This window comes from Haemaphysalis longicornis, unplaced genomic scaffold (assembly GCF_048455015.1).
Source record: "Haemaphysalis longicornis isolate Haplotype H1 unplaced genomic scaffold, Haemaphysalis longicornis Haplotype H1 scaffold_7, whole genome shotgun sequence".
Classification (NCBI taxonomy): domain Eukaryota; kingdom Metazoa; phylum Arthropoda; class Arachnida; order Ixodida; family Ixodidae; genus Haemaphysalis; species Haemaphysalis longicornis.
The window spans coordinates 140787873-140808315 of record NW_027526422.1 but is presented as its reverse complement, the minus strand read 5'-3'; the positions used below and the strand labels follow the sequence as shown (position 1 = coordinate 140808315).

Here is a 20443-nt window from a genome sequence, read left to right as displayed (position 1 = left end):
TGCCTTTGTCCATCATTGTCCTCTGTGTAACTTGCCCATTTCTATTCTGGCATGTAGTTCACGTTTGTCACATGCCACTTTTCTATTACATTCTATTTTCTATTACAGCCCCCCTAAATTGACACATTAACGTAACATTTCTTTGACCTGACCAAGACATGAGGCCAGAATATAAAAGGACTCCAGCCAGGACCGACATTTCCGAAACCCTGCAATAACTGGACTCAGAGCAACACGCACTCAATGCTTTTAATGTGTTTGACACCTACTGGCAGGCTGCTATACCTGCGAAGCTATACCAGAATATAAAAATACGCATTAAGCTTACGTAATACAGTTTACAGAATAAAGTTTACGGAATACAGTACATAAAGCTTACGTAATACTGAATGCAGAAGTTAATATAATTTTTTGAAGCAGCTGGAGTGTGAAGAATCGCATACGTCAGCTTCCCTTTGATCATCCAAAACAAACTGCTGAGTACCAACGCTAGTTCAGTCGATTTTCAGTTAAGCGAACATGTTTATCGGTTCCTTGTACGTACCTGCAGTACTACAAGTGACACACAAGGCAGGTTTTACTCTTTTCTTTATTCACTTTCTCACACAACCATTGTATGGTACATGCATTTTCATGGTGCCAGGGAGAACATGGCTACAATGGCCTCTTGTACAATCACACGTATGCGTCGTCAGTTTTTGGGGGCGATCAGCAGTCTGCTTGGGCCGCAGACATGGTGGCTCCTCCCCCCAACATTCGGTCGCTAATTGACCCTGCAAACAGAAAAAAAAAAATGTCAAGGGCAGTGGTGCCCTTAATTTTTACACACCTTGCAGAGCACTTTAGGGGCTCGCCTTGTCATTGTAGCTCGCTTTAATGCTCTCAAGCGACTGCCAAAATCAGGCGGCACAGTGAGATTACCCAAGTAGAGCCCCACGGCATAGCCGTCGTCACGGCGTCCCACAGAAGCTTTGAAAAACAGGTGGTTTATATAGTCATAACCGTTCGAAATTCATTCGCAGCTGGCGCTTGTCATACATCTCCCCGTTGTTTAGCGCAAAGAAAACTGTGGGCACATTTTAGGCAAAATGTGCATAATTAACCAGCAGCCCCTGCGTTCGTTTAGTTAGGAGCACTTGGAATGGTTTTCATGATAGTAAGTGGAAAAAACTGGAAGTGGAAGAAAAAAAATGGCGTGTTCCAGACTGCGCAGTAAGGCGCCAGCAAGCACAAAAGAAAGCACAAAGCAAGAACAAAAAGAACAAAACTCCCACTCGCGACATTTTATGCAGGGGGTGCGCAAGCACTGCGAAGGCACGAAATTTGACATGCGTTGGACAAACCGCTGTTCAATTCATCAGGAGAGGAGTGAAAAAGGTTGGCAAAGAGCGTGATGGGTGGTAGCAGAGAGCGGATAATGGCGCTAGAGCCCATTATGGCGAATCTCTGCTCTGCACTTCCGGCAGCTTTCACGTTGAGTGGAACGGCTTTCATTTTTAGTATTTCTTGGACTACCTAAATGTCAAAATTTTGCCGTCTGTCTGTCTGTTCACTCGTCATTCAATTGAACTGCTCAGACAAAAAAAGAAATGAGAGGATTCTTGAACACAAACTATATACAGGCAAGACTGTTTCGAGCTACTAAAACTGCCGCCATGGCTCATAAATGTCCCTATCGTTCATAGCAAAGAAAACCCGAGGGATACTTGAGGCAAACTTGAGGGATACTTGAGTACACAAACAAGATTACCCCATACTTTTAATTAAACATACACACTGCCCTAGGTTTTCTATAGCCAATAAGAAGAAATGGTGTAAGAAAAGGTGTAGCAGAGAGGAGAGATAAAAGAAAACACTTTAAAAAAAGGTGTTGGCTCAAGCTGTTCAACACATAACAGAGACAACAGCCCCCCAAGAATGATGCCAGGCAGTGTGAACTCTGGAGAATTGTAGTTCATCATGGGCGTGAGGGGAGAGGGCATTACATGCCAGGGAAGGCAGAATTAGTAGCAGTAGCAGAATAATTTATTAGTGGGATGGCACAAGGCCAAGTTGGCGACGGGAAGGTTGGGAGGCGTTAATGAGTCTCACCATGGAAGCCTCACAGGCGAAACTACATAGTGAGCTAAGTGTCTCTTTGGCGTCAGTTCATGGCCATATGCAGTGACTATCGTTTTATAACGATGTTCGCAGGAAAGCAAGCAAGCAAGTGGATAATATTCTGGTTGCGGTGGCTGCTCTTCAGGTGCAGGCCAAAAGTGGAAAAGCCCCGTGTGTCAAGATTCCGGTGCATGTCAAAGCTCCCGGGGAGGTGGTCAAAATTAATATGGAGCCCTCCACTACGGCACAACTCATAGCCGAGGTGTAGCTTCGGCGCGTTCGAACCCCAAAATTTGAATTTGAAAGCATTATTGACAGTCACTGCAGCCGCTGCAATGCGCTTGCACGTGCCTGTACAAGGACAAGCACTTCGTACATCTTCATCGCAATCTCTGAAACTTTTCTTCGAATGTTGTCTGCACGAGTACGTTCTCAAAGGTATTGCAGTCACACAACAAAAAAAGAAAACACTGCATACTTGCTGTCACACAACACAGCTGGACCACACAGCGCTGCCACACGTGCCAATGTCGTGGCACTTTTTCTGCCTTCGGCACTGAATTCACCGTATACACTGCAGTGGATGGAAACCAGTAGCCACTGAAAAAGGTGCCTTGCCGCCACTGACGCTTTTTGACACGATGTAGACAGAGATTCCCCTCCTCACCTGCCAGCGTGTCCAGGGTCAGGCGTCGCTCGGTCTGGGGTGAAGAAGCAGCCGACGACGGGGTGGACGACTCGAAGGGCACCACCAGCTCCCCATAGTAGTTGAACACCTTCAGCTGTGGCAGCCTCCTTGCCAGCAACTCCAGCAGCAGGTCAACCACCTGGGGGGGCGGGATGACAACGCAATGCCATGCTCACAAAAACGGCTTCCTCATACCACAACAGACCAGAGGAGAAGGTACACTGGATACCCTGGGAAGAGAAGGTGCAACAATCTTGCTTTGGCCAAAACATGATTTGATTGATTGATTGTAAGGTTTAACGCGCCGACGCAACGCAGGCGATGAGGCGCGCCGTAGTGGAGGGCTCCGGATTAATTTTGACCACCTGGGGATCTTTAACGTGCGCCGAAATCTCGTACACACGGGCGTTTTTGCTTTTCGCCTCCATCAGAAAAGCGGCCGCCACGGCCGGGAATCGAACCTGCGACCTCGTGCTCAGCAGCGCAACGCCTTAGCCACTGAGCCACCGCGGCGGGTGGCCAAAACATGGCTACGATGGAACAATGAATGCAGATCAAGTGCAGTAGCACGCACGCTGCTTTTACATTGCCTGTACAATTAGAAAACAGAAAGCTGGCTGCAGCGATGCCTCAAGATGATTCTCGCACTCACTAAATGACAAAACTGGACAACTGCGACCCTATGGATCGGTGAACGACGTTAAACGCAAAGTTGACAGGTTTGAGCTAAGAAGAATGCAGGGCCATTGCTGTGTGGCTTCTGTAACAGGCCAGCGCGATCAATGTCGAAAAAAATGTCACGAAACTTCGGTCGTCCATTTTGTCACTAGAACACAGGGAGTGAATAAAGGTGGGCTCATGCCCAATTATAATCGCCCATTATAATCACACACATCACCAGTTATAGTCACACATCACCCCTCAGCTTCAGCTCCATCACTGAGACCAATCACAAAAACAAAACCACGACCGTGCCATGGCAGCGGTTCTCAGAATCAAGCATTGATAGAAGCCATGCTCTGATTTGTACAACCCTCACACAGCTGCAACTAACATGGGCATCAAACAAGACAAGCACCCAATATGTCCCCGAGTTCATACCCTTACACGCGAATACATTCGTCAAACGAAGTTAACGATCAGCCCCTTGCGACACAGCATGAACTTCATTCAAGCACATGCAGTCATTGACGGTTGGTCGTGCTTTTTATCTGCATGCTTCTACTGCCTCTATGCTGGACCTTTTGACAAAACACTTCTTGCTTGGCTTGTTTCTGTTTCCTCTTGAACCCTCACAAGGGCCGGACAAATAAGAGTAGCCAAGCCAACCAGACTGCACGCTAGAATGGCCAAACGCATTCTGGCTGTTTAACACAACAGTTTGCTGCGTTTACTTGTTTTTTAGACCACAGCGAATAGTGCAGGCTCGTGCACAGCGACTGTAGTGCGAGCTTTCCTTCTACTACACACTTCCCGCTCCCCATGTGCTTCCGAAGAAGTGCCACATCGTGGTCCATGATTGTGGTTGTGCACTGTTTTCGCGTCCCATTGTTCATGCAAGTGCTAGCTTCTCAGTTACAAGGCGCTGCATGGTCGTTGTTTATGATTGCATACAGCAACTCCAGTACAAGTCATTTTTTTTTTCCCCCGCTCCAAATGCGTATCGTGCCCACCCCGGATCCCTGGAGTACCGCCGATGCGAGTTGAAAAGTGCATTCTCTGGGTTGAAAAAGAACGTCATGTGTCCCGAACATGCGAAGTAGCTTCTGCTTTTGTCCAAAAACCTATAAAAAATTGAGGCCTGTAAAAAATATTAATATTTGATTGGATACTCAGATTTTTTTCCAAATTCCATTTGATATTCCATTCGAAAGGTACTATTCAGCCTTCACCCACACCTAAAGGAAACACATGGGGCAGAGGACAGACTCAGAATATAGACACTAGGCTGGTAACCAATGGTAACCAATCTCCAAATGAGCGTCACCAATGCCACAAACACTTTTGCTAAACGAGTGAGCTGTATCGCCACCGAGGATTGAATAACCACCCCAGCCCAGCCCACCACCACCCGTCTCTGGTGGCCACCACCATCGTGCTCACCTCGTTGCACTGCTCGAGGTGGATGTAGCGCAGCTTGGGCATGCGGCTGGGCAGCTCGGTCAGGCAGAAGCCGTGGATCTTGAACAGCCCCAGCAGCACCAGGTTCACCAGGTTCCTGCCATCCACAGGGGAGGTCAATGCAAGGCCACTGCTTCAGGGGGGACGTGGCACGTAAAACTATTTCTGGTATTTATGGACGAAATGCAACGAAATTAGGAGAATTTATGAAGTTAACTAACCTAATAACAAAACTTAAAACAGTTAAAAATATCTTCTATACTTTCGGGCTACCACTAATTACCTTCACAACGTCACCCCAAGATTACTAATTACGCAAGAACTCAACAAGATTTTCATATCAGCGTGACTTGGATGGTCTATTCTGTGCAAGGCAGCTATCAGATTATTGCTTTATTTCCTTTCAGTATCAAGAGAGAGAGATAGAAGTTTCACTTTCTTTTTGGCATGAAACTATTTGTAATTTCGAAAGGAAGGCAAACCTTTGGTTGTTCTTTCTTTTGCCTAAAGGATATAATGCAACCATCTAATAGCTTGCTTGCACAGAATAAACCTTCCTGATTGTGCTGACATAAAAATCCTGCCGACTTCTTGCCTAATTAGTCAATTATGCTGAATGCAAGTTTCAGGTGATTAGTCTTCTAACTTAAGAAGTATAGGAGGTATCCTTGAACTGATTTCAGTTTTGTTGTTAGAATGGTTACTTACATAAACGCTCCTCATTTCATCCCATTTGCTCGATAAATAAAAAAGCCGTTTTTACGACACACAGGAACCGGCACCTACACTACGAGCCACACCACAGTGGAAGGGTGCACATCATTAATGCAGGCAACCCGGGGATCTTTAAATCAGTGCGCCTAAATCTCAACCCACAGGAATTTCAGTAGTTTGCCCCAATCGAGAAAATGTGAGACGTGACCTGGAATCAAAGCCGCGACCTCTTGTGCTCAGTGCAACACCTTGGCCACTTGCAGTGCAACACCGGACCACTCTAGGGCAACTCATGGGATCAAGAGGTGAACCCAGTGGGCGCAACCACACACACGGCAATGCAGTGGGTCTCCCGAAATGGTTATCATCAAGAAAGTGCAATACGTTCTGCCTCAGGCAGTGTGGCAGCCATCGCTGTGTTTGCCAGCAACTCGTTGCTAGGATTCCGAACAGATTCATTTCAGCAAGTGGTCACGTGGAAGAAGGAAGGGGTAGCTTTATGAAAGACAGTGATTGACGAATACATAGACGCCCAGTGGAGTGTCGACTGCGGGCTACAGGAATGACACGTTATTATCCCGCTTAAATTTTTGTCATCACCAGTTCCCAGACTTACTTTGCGAGGACTGTTTTCTCTTCAGGTCCAAACAGGAATTCGCACTAGGTAGGCAAATCACGGGCAAGAGATACAAGGCTCGCCCCACTCACGGGCAGTTGGCCACAATGGTAGCGAGGCCGTTCTCCGTGATGTCCCAGCACCACGGGAGCTCCAAGGTGTGCAGCTGCGGACACCTGGGCGGAAAGCACGCATGCCCCATTCAGCCACCATCATCATTGTCATTATCATCATCACACCACCACCTAATCATCATGTCCACATCCACTGCAGGACGAAAGCCCTTCCCATAGACCTCAAACTGTTCCTGTCTGAGGTCTACCGAGCGAATACCGATCCAACAAATCCATCGTATACCGATAAGAGTGGCAATAGGGTGAGGAGCTTATCTGGAGTGCAAAGCACGGGTTCACATCACTCTTCTAAAACATGCACAGCTGGTTTAGCAAGTTTTCCCACGTTGGCAGAAAAGCAACACGCCACCAATGACATCGGTGGCACCACCGCTGATATGTGCCACCACAGTTTAAAGCAAACCAATTGATGCCAGGCAGTTTCGTTACTGTGTAGCTCTGAGCAGCAACTTAGAGCAAGACTTCGTTGCATTCTGAATGGCTGTAAGCAATGTTTGAGCAGAGCTTGTTACTAAATGTATTCTCCTCCAGTGACCTCCCCTGTTGCACGCACAAGGTTTGCCAACCCTACTGCTGCGGATTATCTCTTGCCTGAAGCATTTTTCCAACACACTGATTGTTCTTTGCAATGGCCTCACTTTAATTCCAACAATGCAGACAAATTTCACACGGACCATTATTACATAGAAGCCCAGCAATCCTACTGTTACAAGGCTCCGGAAGCAGCCTTACCGACTCACAAGACACCACTCTTTTCCCCTCAATGGAAACTGCCGACGAAGCAAAGGAGAGCTGAGACCACTTCTTGACTAAGGGCAACTGGTAGAGTTAGGATGCAAGGTGGTTCGAAGTTTGCAAAGCACATAAAGTAAAAGGAGGGTAACAAACGGTCGCTTTTAACCACTTGCCTGTGATAACATGAGTATATTGACAGACTAGAACGTCTGCTCACTAGGGAGACCCCGAAGCCGGCTACTACACCAACTTCCTGCCAAATCCGTATCCAACCCACATTAAAGGTTACTTCCCACTAACGTTTCGACAACCCAGCCAGTTGGGGCACATTATCTTAAAATGTCTTGTACAGGACGGATGTCAGTGCGTCCATTTTGCGCTTAGTCCTAGGGGATTTAGCACTGAGTCAAGCTGAATCAAACTGAACCTGGCCAAAATTGATATTTGCAAGGCATTCGCATTTCAGTCGGAGCACACACCAGAAGGCGATAAAGAAGGGGCCACACAACCAGGCTTGCACAGGGGTAATACGGTAATCTGGGCAAGTAATCAGGCACAGCAGCAAGACCAAAACTACCCCGCTGACTTCCACTGTCGCTGCATAGCTCATTTGACCTGCCTGCATCACACTGTTTCTAGGTTTCTATTTGTTGGTCAATAGTTTGACGGATTTTAATGCCCATTTCAATGACCACTTTTAATGCCCATTTCAAACACTATTTCGAATGCCCATTTCAAACACCAAAGTTTATTGAGCTGTAAAATTAGTTCGAAGCGGTGCATCAGAAAACCGATTCCTTTATTGCACTCACCAGGGTTCATAGTACTGCAAAATATAAAGATTACAGTTTTATGACCAACACCGATTTGATTATTGTTCCTCAGAAAATGACTAATTATTTCTAATTATGTTGGGAACTAACTGACTGACTGAAAAAAATAATGGCCCATTTGAAATCACTGGGAAAAAAGGAGCAAGACTGGCAAGTTTCAAAGAGTTTACTTAAAAATGGAAAGAAACTGTTTTTTAATGCTGATAGGTTTTCTAACTGTACTCCATATTTTTCCATGAAATAGCTAATTTGCAGTGCCATGCCCATTGTTGAATCTGGTGCATACAATAGATGCATTCTTCGCGCATACAAGAGGTAAGCTGTCACATAAACAGCTAGTACCTTCGGACGGTTTTACACTCTCTGTTGCTTTAGCAAGGACCCAGCTTTTGTGCAGGCCACGTCCTCCCCTATTTTGCTCCCACTACAGCGACAACCACTGCAAACTTAAAGGGAAGATGAAGAGGTTTTAGAATTAAAAGAAAAGTTGACTAGCAGCAAGTACACATTGTACAGTTCCCGTGTACGAAATATTTTCGCAATACATGCTATAGAAGCAGCGCAATACGCAAACAAAAGTGGCTTGATGCCCCGCCCCCATCTCGGCACGCGATGCCGGAAGACCAAAGAGCGCAGGCGAAAGCCGGCCGGAAAACATCATACCTGGACTTCCGGCCGGATCGGCCGCCTCTGCCGTGCTCTTTTCGCCGTGTTTACTGTAGAGGCTCGCCACAGGAAAAATGATACTTGTTGTTGTTGTTGTGGTTGTTGATAGCACTTATTTGTACAATTTTCGTGTTCAAAAAGTATGCACGAACGCCAAACGAGGCATACGTTATCATGCCGTACGTATTCCTAAGAGGGATAATACCACGCCGGGATGTTTATAACATAGGGAAGCGACAGCCGAGGTGGCTGTGCTTGATAACAGAGAAGATACTACACTACGTTAGATACTTTGTAAAACGCTCCAAAGCATTTCCCCCCCCCCTTTTTTTTTGATGTGACGGACATGAATGTTTACATTAGATGCTAGATTGAGGAAGGATGGTGAATATGGTTGTTCCTTGGCCCAGGATGTTTCGTTCAGTTCAGGAAACAAAGTCACATTTGTTCAGGAAATACCTGTTTCGTTAAACGAGTCGGTTTTATTTCCCCGATGGGCTTAGAACAGTGCTCAAAAACAAAATTTTTGGCGAAACTAGAACGAGGTGCCAATCCTGATAGAAGTTCTCTCCCAGCTAATAGGTAAACAGTAATCCTACAAAGCAAAAGAAACAAGACCGCCACATTACTTATTTTGCAAGTACACATGCCTTGAGAATGTAGTATTTGTCTGGAATGAAAAAACACTGCAGCGAACTACCACCGTATTATAATTTGTGAATGACTGTGGGGGCCTAATTCTTTACCAAAGATTGCGTGTGCCTGCATATTATAACCTGGCAAGCAATTGTTGCCGCTGAACCTCAACTGTGCTCCAGCGATAGTCGTTGATATATTTAACGATGAGACTAAAAAGAGAGGAGCGAAGAGTAAATATACAGTCTTGGTCCGACTAGCGTGGCAAACGCTTTAATCTAGAAATGCTGAAACAGGCCAACGAGTCATTATCACAAACGTTTGGTGATTGTTACCTAATGTAACGTAACTACAACGTAACTGCCTTGTCCGACTGGTCTGTTATTATAACGAGGTGGCCATAATATTGTTGCAGAATGCGCAATGCACAAGCGAAAATCAAGCCGTACTAGAGCCCATAATGACACGGAGGCAACAGTGTGCTGCCATTTTTGCAGAATAAATGAGAGCCAAGAAGTAAGACCCCACTCATCGAAGTGCAGCTAGCGATTGTGGTGGCGTGCGCGTGCGCGGTGTGTGTGTGTGTATGGGGATCAGTAAAGGGGGTGGGGTGGGCGACAATGAACAAAGGAAATTCGGAAGCAGAGTCCGCTTGTTGGCTTATGCGTGTACCGGCGACATATGTATCGCATATACGTTTACAGCGCATGAACGCTATTATTTCGCGCCGTGCACGTACGTGCTTTTCGCTGGTGCATTCTTTATAAAACGCCACTTAATCTTGGGTATAAATGGTTTTGTATGCAGTACCCAACAGTTCAGGCAGTACCCAAAAGAAAACCGCTATGTTGATTGCCCAGTTAAGAAATATTCAGACGGAACCCCCTCTAGCCGACGCCACAGTCACTGCTTTGGGTTTCTCGGTCGTGTAAAGAAAATTCAAGCTCCAAGATACTTGAACCAACAGCACGGGAAGTTGGAAAATAGACTTGCAGTCATGTGCGAATACTAAACTGCAAGCTAAATTGCCGAAAAGGCAAGTGCCGCTGCCGTGCGATCGTTTCCAGTGCTTCCGACAACGCGCGCGCCCGAAGGGTGTCCTCTTTTGACGTTATGACCGGCGCAACCAATCAGAGGCGTCAAAGATGAAGAGCGCACATCTTTCAAACGGGACCGCGCGTTTTGCAAGATAAATGTCGATTGGACTCATTTACGATAACATTCAATGTGATATTCGGAGTCAGCGCGCAAGAAACTATATAAACGTGCCTCTAACTCATTTTTTTTTGGAAAGCGCTTCAGCGTCCCTTTAAACGAGACTTGCACAAACTCTGAGAAGCAGCCGCTCAACTCGGCAGCAGAAGAGAAAATACGAGGACACCTAAGCACCTCTTGTGTGCTGTGAATGCGAAAGTAGGAATGTCCACCTGACCACCCGAGATGCCTTGCATTGTTGAAGGGCTTTGCAACGTTGCTAATTAGGATGTGCTGCTTTGCAATCTGCCTAATGCATTCCGAATGGCTTCAAGCTACCTGCTACGCAATGCGCTGATGCCCGTTCTTACTGCCACATGACAAGAGAGTTGAAGATAATGGCAAATTTCACTGCTTGTTTCTTCCCCTCCCTTTGTCAGCGCTACACTGGCGAGGACAATCACCTCTCACTGCTGCCGAGTTTAAGCTCCCGCCGTGGAACACCTCCTGAAGGGGCCGTTTTAAGTGCGGAGCACTTTAGGGGCTTGACTTGTCGTCGTAGCTCACTTGCTGGACCCAAGTAGAGCCACACGTCGTTCTGCCGTACCCCAGAGGCTTCGAAAGCCTAGTGGTTTAATAGTCATAAGCGTCTGAAACTCGTCAAGCAGTGGCGCTTGTGATGCATCTCACCGTTGTTTAGCACAAAAAAACCTGCCGGTACAGTTGAGGCAAAATATGCGTAATTAACCGGCAGCGCCAGCGTTCATTTAGTTAGGAATGCTCATTGGGTTGGTTTCTGCGATAGTAAATGGAAGAAAGTGGCAGTGCAACGCCGGCACGTGCGGGAGGGAAAGCAAGCACAAAAAGAACAGAACTCCTGCTGGCGCAGTTTAAGGCAGGGGGCACGTGAGCACTGTGAAGGCGGGAAATTTGAATTGCAGTGGATGGTAGCACTAAGGGGATAACAGCGCTACAGCCCATTATGGCGAATCACTGCTCTGCACTTCCAACAGCTTTCACATTGAGTGGAACGGATTTAAATTTTTCGTATGGTACTAGCTACGCGGTCACAAAACGACGACAAAAGAAGAGGCACGTACAACAATGCAGTCTGGCCCTGTGTTGTCGTAAGTGTTTGTCCTTGTTCTCTTGGGCCGTAGTTACAATCAAGTATCATATACACACTCGGCCACATCAAGGTTTTGTTACAACATTTTTTTTTTATCAGGAATACTGATGCCATACGCCAGCTTTTTTGCTCAACCTCATGCCGTAGAACGTCTTGAACGCTTCGTGCAATGGAATGCTTCGAAGGAGCCATTTTTCATTTACAAATGCCACTTTTTTTACTCAATAGGCCATTTCACGATTTCACCTTAATGGGACCCTGCAACACTTTTGATAAACGCTTTCACTCTTTCTATCATGTCTGGAAGCACTGTAAAAGCTTAGTCAACACCAGAACAGACAGGCACTGCGCAATTTGCTCGTCACAGCAGATACAGCTTCTGTTTCTGCTTTGCTTTTGTGCTTTTTCTAAAGTGGCTATCAAATGCGTTTGTTTTTAGCTGCAACTGAAAGCTGAAAGGAAGCCAGCCAATAGCTGCTACACCACTGTAGTGACGTAATTCCAGCAGTCGAAGGACACCCAAGACAAGGAAAGAGAGGGAAATCCCTTGAGCAAGCTTCTAAGTTATCTGATGGGCATTTAGCGGTAATTTTCAGTTTTAGTACATTCTGACCCCCTATAGATGGATTCACTGAAAAGTTTAGCTGTCAATTTCTTCGCTTGGCATCACTGGAAACGGCCACAGACATGGCCAAAGCGCCGTAGACATGATGCGGCTTGTACGACTGCGCCCGCACGCCGCAGAAAAGAAAGAGCACTGGCGTGCGTCGTCCGCTCTGTTTCAACCTGATTCTCAATGGTGTTGTCAACTGAGATGATATTCGTCGCACTCACATTGGAGTCGAGGCATTACTTTGCGTCCGGTGGGGTAGAGTTTGGAACATCCAACACACATTATGGGCTTAGCACAGACAAGTACCGCCATCCCGTGGAGCCCGATGTAACCAGTGATGGCGCACTTACATGGTTGCCTGCATGCGTACCTCACCAGTGAATGCAAGCAATTCAAAGTACTTGATGTGTTGGTTGACCATGTTCTGCAAGCATTTAAGATCGAAAAAAAAAGTTGGAAAAGTGTTGCAGGGTCGCTTTAAAAAACACATCGCCAGCCTAAGCAGAGTCAGAGAAAGAGGGCGGTGTCGGAAGAGCGGGCAGCACGCACCCGCGCACGAGCATGCCCAGTGCCTCGTCGTCCAGGGCCAAGCTGTCCAGTTGCAGGGAGGTGAGCTGGGCCAGCTGCTTGTTCTCGAACATACGGCCCAGGCCACGAGCCGTGAGCCGAGGGCCCCGGCGCAGCTTCAGCTGACGAAGCTCGTGCAAGCCCTACGTAGCACCAAACACGAGTTATCCAACTCACACAGCACTAGTCGAGTGCTAAAAGCACTTAATCAACAAGGTGAATCACAAGGTCTTTCAGGGAAGGGGAAGCAGGAACGAGCTAAATGTGATTGATTGATTGACTGTAGGGTTTAACACGTCGACGCAATGTAGGCAATGAGGCGCACCCCATTGGAGGGCTCCGTATTATTTTGACCGCCTTGGGATCTTTAACATGTGCCGAAATCTCGAACACATGGGTGTTTTAGATGCGACGCTGAGAGCATCTCTTGTCGGCGGCCTTGTCCTTCCTGCGTGCGTCCGTCGTCGTCTTCGGCAATCTCCTCCGCTCACCCCCTCTCCTCTCCAATAGCGAACACTCTTCGCGAGGGGCATTGGATTGGATTCGATTGGCTTGGCTTGGATTGGATTAGATTAAAGTGGATTGTGTTGCGTCATAGCCGCGGCAGACGCACGGGCGCCGGCACGTGCCCAGGTGAGAGCGTACTCTCTCTCAAAATCTGCGGGTGTGCGGCCCAGCGCACTCCCACTCCGCCGGTGGGCAGCGCTGCACGCGGTGCTGCGCATGTGCAGTACTCTCTCTCCCGCGGTCTCCTCTCCTTCGGGCTAGCTGCGCATATAACCGGTGTGCCGCTCTACGGCGGCCTTTCGGTCAATGGTTGCTCTCCGCTTGCGCTTGAACCCCCCTTAGTGTCGCATCACACCAGGGTTCCCGCGAGGAGAGGTGGGCGTAATTTTTTGCTTCTCGCCTCCACCAGAAAAGCAGCTGCTGTGGCAGGGAATTGAACCCGCCTCCTCATGCTCAGCAGCACAACACAAGCTAAACGTGGTGACCGAGAAAGCCTCACGCACTAAACTTCACTGCGAGCTTACGGGTTTCTTTGGAAGCCCTCTGGTTGCGGTTCCGCCCTCTCTTAGCCGGTCAATTTGGACTGGCTCCGGCAGGCAGGAAAGGTGGCAAGCTAGGCTACACGGCAGATTTTCCAAAAAAGTGAAACTCAGAAGGCCACCTGCCAGTGCCACCCGAGCCGACAGTAAATGCGCAAGGATGGCTTGATCACTTTGGTTGCTAGAAAGTGTGCGCAGGCTTTGAAAAGTGTCCTTCTAGGGGAACGACACTGGGCTGGGATGGAAAATATTCTGGCGGTACAAGGAAAAGGGCCTCTGTGTCTAACCAGCAACCACTAGACGGATCAGCGTGCACAAAGCAACCTTAAATGCCTGCCTCCTCAGAAGATCAGGGCTACTAGTACACCATTTTTGTAGCTTCCAGTTGTGTTCACTTTGATCGAGGCAGCGTGCATCACTGAGATTGCTTGAAATCTGCTTTGCGATGATCAGACATGAAAATGGCTTCGCAGGTTCGAACTTACAGTTAAAGCAGCAACATGCATGTTGAGAAAAAGTGTCCTTCGGCAGATTGCTGCGTGATGCCAAGCACTTACATCTTGATTTAATGCACAATTTTATCGCACTTATGCGCCATTTTTAGTGCAATTTTTAAAGTGTTCAATACTATAGGCAACAATTTAAAAAATTCAGGTTCAACACAAACAGGACAACCTGCTTGTACAAATATTGCTACCATTTTTTCGAAATACATATATCGTGGCACAAACGCTGGAAGAACCAGCTAGACGACAAAGGTACACAGCGTGACATTTCACTCCATACCTGCATAGATGTTTAGCACAACAGGCCTTAATGAATCCCCAACTACCCCTCCGCACTGTGTCCCTGAACCTGTTGTGTCCCGTGACCCCACAAGCATCAAATGCCCCTACAAACACACACACTCCAAAGTTGACAAGTGTGGAGGAAGAACGGTGCAACAACGCCACCACAACCCAACGTGCGGAAAGAGAGCGAGAGAGAGCCTGAGGGGAGTGGGGGCAAAGGAGAGGGACAGCGTGCCTGAATGCAGGCGAGGCTGTGGTCGGAGAGGTTCTCGGCGTAGCTGACGCCCAGGGTGCGCAGCCGCTGGCAGACGCTCAGTGCCTGGAACGAGGCGTCCGTCAGCTCCTCCCCGTCCAGCTCCAGCGAGATCAGCTGGCCTCCCAGGCAGCGGCCCAGCTCACACACAGCCCTGGGGAATGAGAGAAGCGGGCGCGCGTGCCGTCACCACCACGGGAGAGAGATTCCATCACGGAAGAATCGCACAGTTGTTTTCTTAATAGGCAAATGAGCTTGGTATTCGTGATGAAGGATACAAAAGGGGGATGCAAGCAAGGCAACTGGTTTTGTTCGGTTTAAGGTGGGAGTTGGCCCATCGAGCATGAATGCCGGCATCCAGCGTCTGTAACAGGAAACAGGCTACTTTAAGCGGCCCTCTACAATGCAAGCTTGAGCGAAAAAGCCGGCATTCAGCAATCGCTTTTCATAATAACGAAAACAAAATTGCTTTACATTCCTTTCTGTTTAGGGGCATGACTTCTGCCATGCTAGTGGTCCCCGATAAAACCTTTTTCCAAAGAATGCAACAGGAAATGCGCAAACACAGGGTGTACCAACACTGCAGGGCACTAAACGGACAGGCAAGTGTAGAAGCAAGTGTGACTCGTATTGACAGATTAGAGTGCCATGAATACACATACTCTTCCGCTTTCACCAGCAGTAGTCGCTTTTTAATGCAGAAAATGTCAAAAGCATGGCAACAGGTACCACCGCCCACCACACGCTTTCCCGCACTGTAATTTGTAACCGGTGAGACAGGATTGACGGAGCTTGCCTAACTGTTTTTTCCGAGACTAACACTGAGGCAGCAGGGACATGTTAACATAAAATAAAGAAACACAGAAACTTTCACTCACAACGCACTTTTTAAAAGACAAACCTCAGCTGGGAACACACTATACAACATGCCTCAGCCCAGGTGGCAGGCTTCATTTCAGTTTCCATTTCAATGCAACATTCAGACTCGCAGTACAAGCGCCGTCAAAACTTGCACGAGAGTGAATGCATGAGCCTACCATACCTAATACCTACTTAACACCAGCGCATAAGCCTACAACAGCAGAGATAGTTAGCGCGATCGGCTATGTTGCCTAGGAGGGACAGCCATCTGGCCTATTGGCCCATCTGGCCAGTCCCATCTGGGTCAGTGGACATTAGGTCAGAGTATATTAGGTGCGGAGTACCTTAGGACCGCACAATGTCCGTCTGCGTCCATGCACATAGCATTTACAATCGCAAAAAATCACACAGGCACCGGCAGGACTCGAGCCTGTTTCTGGCAGACCAGACAGAGTTAGTGTCGGACGTCTCACCCTTTGGGCTATGACCGTGAGCTAGTACCCCAGAGTCGAACGGCTTACTTCCTCGCCTGTAACAGTTTTTTCCTTCTAATGCATGGGTACTTTTAAGTAACTGATTACCACTTTACCACTTTATTAAGAGGCTTATTGCCACCACCGTCACCACCTGCTCATGCTCACACCCAATCAAGGCCTCCTCCAGACTTCAAACCACTCCAAATACTACCGAACAACACGCTTTACGCCCAGCTCTAGACTAGACCTTGCCAAACAAGACCCATCACTGCCAGTGTTCACAAATAATGGCATCGTTGACAATAAGTCACAGCATATGCACACACGCAACAATGCATTGTAATCAACATTACAAAACGGTTCATTATATGACAAGCATCCCGTCATCATCATTGCCATGGATGCATTGACTTGGTTTACAGGTCAGCCGACGAAGTAACTCTACACATACAGCAAAAGCAACGACACACAGCAATGTGTGTTGGTGCTTTTGCTGTCCGTGTAGAGTTACTTCGTAGGCTGATCTGTAAACCAAGTCAACACGAACCAACTAGCTTGAATTCTGCCTATTCTCTATGGGTGCACGTTTGGTAGAGATGCTAGGTGAATAGTATTCCCACAGTATGAGTGGGGCCGAGGAGTGAACTGTGGGCAGAATAGGTCAAAAGGACAGCTGCTCCTAGCCTAAAAATGATGCCAAGGCGTTTTGCCACGGTGTACAAATAAAGGTACAGCAGGTAGGCCTGTGTGCAAACACTGTTACAAGGGGAACTGACAGATGGTGCCAAAAAGTCGAGTGCGTGGACGCCAGGCCCCACACAACAAGCGACACCAAGCCACTGGGAACAGCCTTCGACACCCAACACCGCGAGCTTCCTCTCCACCTCTCTTCGGCGAGGCGGCGCGGGGATGAACTTTTAGCAGATGATGCATCAGGTTTCACCCAGGCACCGTCACTTCACTTTCGCTTCTGCTTTTCAGCCACATAGCCGCCTGTACTCACCATCTCTACGTAAGCCTTAATAAACGCAGCAACCAACCAGTAAAACCAAAGTCCAGCATTCAATCTGTGAACCCACGACGAAACATGCACGAGTGGCTGCGTATGAATATACCCGTCAACATATTTCACCTTTCTTTACTAACTACTCCCCTGCCTTTCTTTTTTTATTTCATTACACTTGTCAACCCTGTTTTCCATTAGTCCCTACCTGTCAGCCCATCTGCCGGCTGCCATTGTCGTTTAAACTGGTACACCAATGCCATCAAAACAACAGAGAAACCATTTCAAAATGTGAAAGGCCTCATTGAAAACACGAGAGCACGAAAACGTCAGGCTCGATAGAGCAAAGTGAGTTTCTTTAGTTGTCAGCACTGATTAGTCGAAACTGGGGTAGTTGCGTTCACACGAACAACATGGCCATATTTAGGAAGGATTAGGAAGGGAGGAAGTTTAGCAGCAATGAAGAAGGAACTTGCTATAAGCAGAGGAAAAATGCATGCGCTCAAAGGAGAAAGTGGCAACATAGCTAGTAACACGAATAGGATAGCACAAGTAGCGTATGCCCACTTGCATTCAAGACCAGGGAACAATCTTGGCAGTACTAGCTTAGCACCCAAAGTTCCAGCCGTAATTGAAGGCAATGTTCAATTTGTTTTCCACCAAGAAATGTATTAACTAGACCCGATTAGAGCCATTCTGCATGCCAGGAAAAGTTGCAACAATACTCTCAGAATGCCTCGGGGTGGCCGCCCGAAAATTGCCAGCCTAAACACAAGGCAGGTTATGTCCAAGAGCTTCATAAATTAGACACACAAATCTGTTGTATGCAAGTTTGACAACGCAATAGTCCACAACAAAAGTAAAATGCTCAATGCCCACTGACCGAGACAACCGAACGAGTTCAGGAAAGGTTACTAGCCAATGGACCACATTTGTGCCATCCCCTAGGCAACTGAGAAATCTGCCAAACATACCGAACCTCTTTCCTTGTCCTTCATGAACTATGAAAAAGCATCTGATTGACTGGAACTTGATGCAGTTACAGAAGGAACACGAGACCAGGGAATTGAAGAGACTCGCAAAGCTTCCTGAAGGACATACAAAAACGCTATAAAAGCACAGTGATGTTTCATAAGGTCATCTTTTCTGATTTTGGGGGTCGTTGGACAAGGGGAAAGTACCTCTCCGAAATTACTTCGTCTGTCCAGGGCCCGTATTTCAGAGGCTGGATTTGTGAACAACATTTGTGAATGACATCATGCTGTTCAATCAGTACAAAGAGGAATGGGAGAGAAAGCTTAAATAGTCACAGGGTTGACAAAAAAATGACAAAACCTGAAGTAACGATAAACAGCCAAGCAATCAGGCTGCTCCAGCTTCATGAAATGGGTGGGTGAATATTACTATCCTCGACAAGTTGCCATTGCTTATCCCACAGAGTAAGAAACACGACACAGGAGGGGAAACTTTGCTTCCTGGGGCGGCCACAAAACGTCGCGATCACTTGGCAAAGGTTAATCTAATGACATCTGTTGCAGGAGGAGAAACTGCATGGGCGCAGCCAAAATGTTGCCTGGCCACAGAGTGAATGTGGCCAGTGTCATTTCGTCCATGAAGAGCCGTTTCACAGTTGTGATTTTGTTTTTCCTGCGACGTAATCTGGTCGCTAGCCCGTGCACTCCACTGCAGTGGTGTTTCTCCTCCTATTGATGTTAACGACTGGAAAGAAATCAGGTGTACAAGTACCAGGATTTCGCAAGGCCTTCAAATAATGAGCGAAAGTGACCTCCGTCCCTTAAAAACAACTGTAGACAGCCAATGCGCCCTACTCGTCCACCCTATGGGGCAGAAACTTGAGAAGTATCAAAGCACAGCACAAGACGAGGGACAGAAACACAGAAGACGACACACAGAGCACTCTGGGTGTCGTATTCTGTGTTTCTGTCCCTCGTCTTGTGCTGCACTTTGACACTGCGCTATGTACGAACTCGCCCAAAACCAATACTCTGCCGAAACTTGAGGTCTTACTAAGAACCCTGAAAGACTGGTCAGGCCATGAAAGAAGGTTGACAGGTGTCGCATTGAAAGATATAGAAAGCAAAGCGTGATGAATTAGAGCACGAATTCGTGCAGAAGACCGATTGAACTGAACGGGAAGAAACAAGCGTCGTTGTGCCGAGCACGTCATGCGGCAGGGGAGGTGTAGTACGCGTATACCTGTCCGTAATCCTGGGAATGCCGTCGGCGTTCAGGAATCGCAGGTGCGGACAGCATCGCGCCAGCGCCACGATGCCCTCGTCCGTGACGAGGCCGCAGTGCGAGATGTTCAGGCTCAGGAAGCAGGGCAGGCGGCACAGGGCCGCCACGGCCGCGTCGTCCATGGCCTTGCAGCCCTCGACATTCAGGTGCGACAGCTCGGGGCACGCGTCCACCAGCGCCGACACCGCTGCGCAGTTCACGTCCACCGAGAAGCCCACGTCCAGAAGCCGCAGCCGACGCACGGCGAACGCCCGCGCAGCGAGTTCGAGCACGTGCGGAGAACCACGCATCGTCAGGTCTTCTAGAAGGGGCGCCCTGTCCAGGAGCGAGCCCAGACTGGCCTCGTCGCACTCGCTCTCAACGGAGACGCGCTTCCACAGCGACGGGTCGTACGCGAGGTGGCGAAAAGACTTGGACACACGCGCGGCCACCGTCAGTTCGCAGTGCGTCAGGTACGACAGTACTTTGAGCTGAAGCTCGCACGGCAAGTCTTCGAATTCGGGGTGGGAGCCGCCCGACGACGCGACCTCGACATCGACGGAGGTGTCGACGCAGTCCCCGCCGGTGTCGACATCGCCGCTGTCCTCGTTGCGGTGCACGTTTCCGTTCATTGCGTCGTTGTCGTCGGAAAAGCACGCATCACTCCCCGAAATCCTCGGGGTTTGGAAACGGTTACCAACCGCGCAGCTGATGTGCGACCTGCTACTAGGGCTTGTCGGCCCCTGCGCTGCAGCCCGTCAAGTTCCAACAGCTGACCGCGGTTGCTGCATGTCTAGTTGCGCGACGTGATGCGCTCGAGCAGAAGCAGCGGCAAAACCTGTCACCCGCCGCTCCCCAGCCGAGTCAAAATAAGAACAGCGGATGTTGCAAGACGGAGAGAGATCAAAGAACGGCGACATAAATAAATCGTCACATGCCACTTGGACTAGCTCTGCGGCTTTGCTTGGCTTTACGCGCAATGTTGAACAATGCTTACCTTTCCTTTTTTACTTTCTAGCATTTTTATTA

The 20443-nt window shown here is 48.2% G+C and overlaps 1 protein-coding gene across 1 annotated transcript; it reads right to left on the bottom strand.

Annotated features, from left to right (window-relative positions):
• Nucleotides 1–570: 570 nt before the first annotated feature.
• LOC144147079 (F-box/LRR-repeat protein 4-like) lies at nucleotides 571–20388 on the bottom strand. The gene is made up of 7 exons (XM_077679120.1): nucleotides 19394–20388; nucleotides 14819–14990; nucleotides 12729–12889; nucleotides 6332–6415; nucleotides 4892–5006; nucleotides 2768–2927; nucleotides 571–773 (listed from the first exon to the last, which is right to left on the bottom strand). The coding sequence occupies exons 1-7, from the start codon at nucleotides 20044–20046 to the stop codon at nucleotides 709–711; spliced, it is 1410 nt and encodes a 469-aa protein (XP_077535246.1). The 5' UTR covers nucleotides 20047–20388; the 3' UTR covers nucleotides 571–708.
• Between the last annotated feature and the right edge of the window lie 55 nt (nucleotides 20389–20443).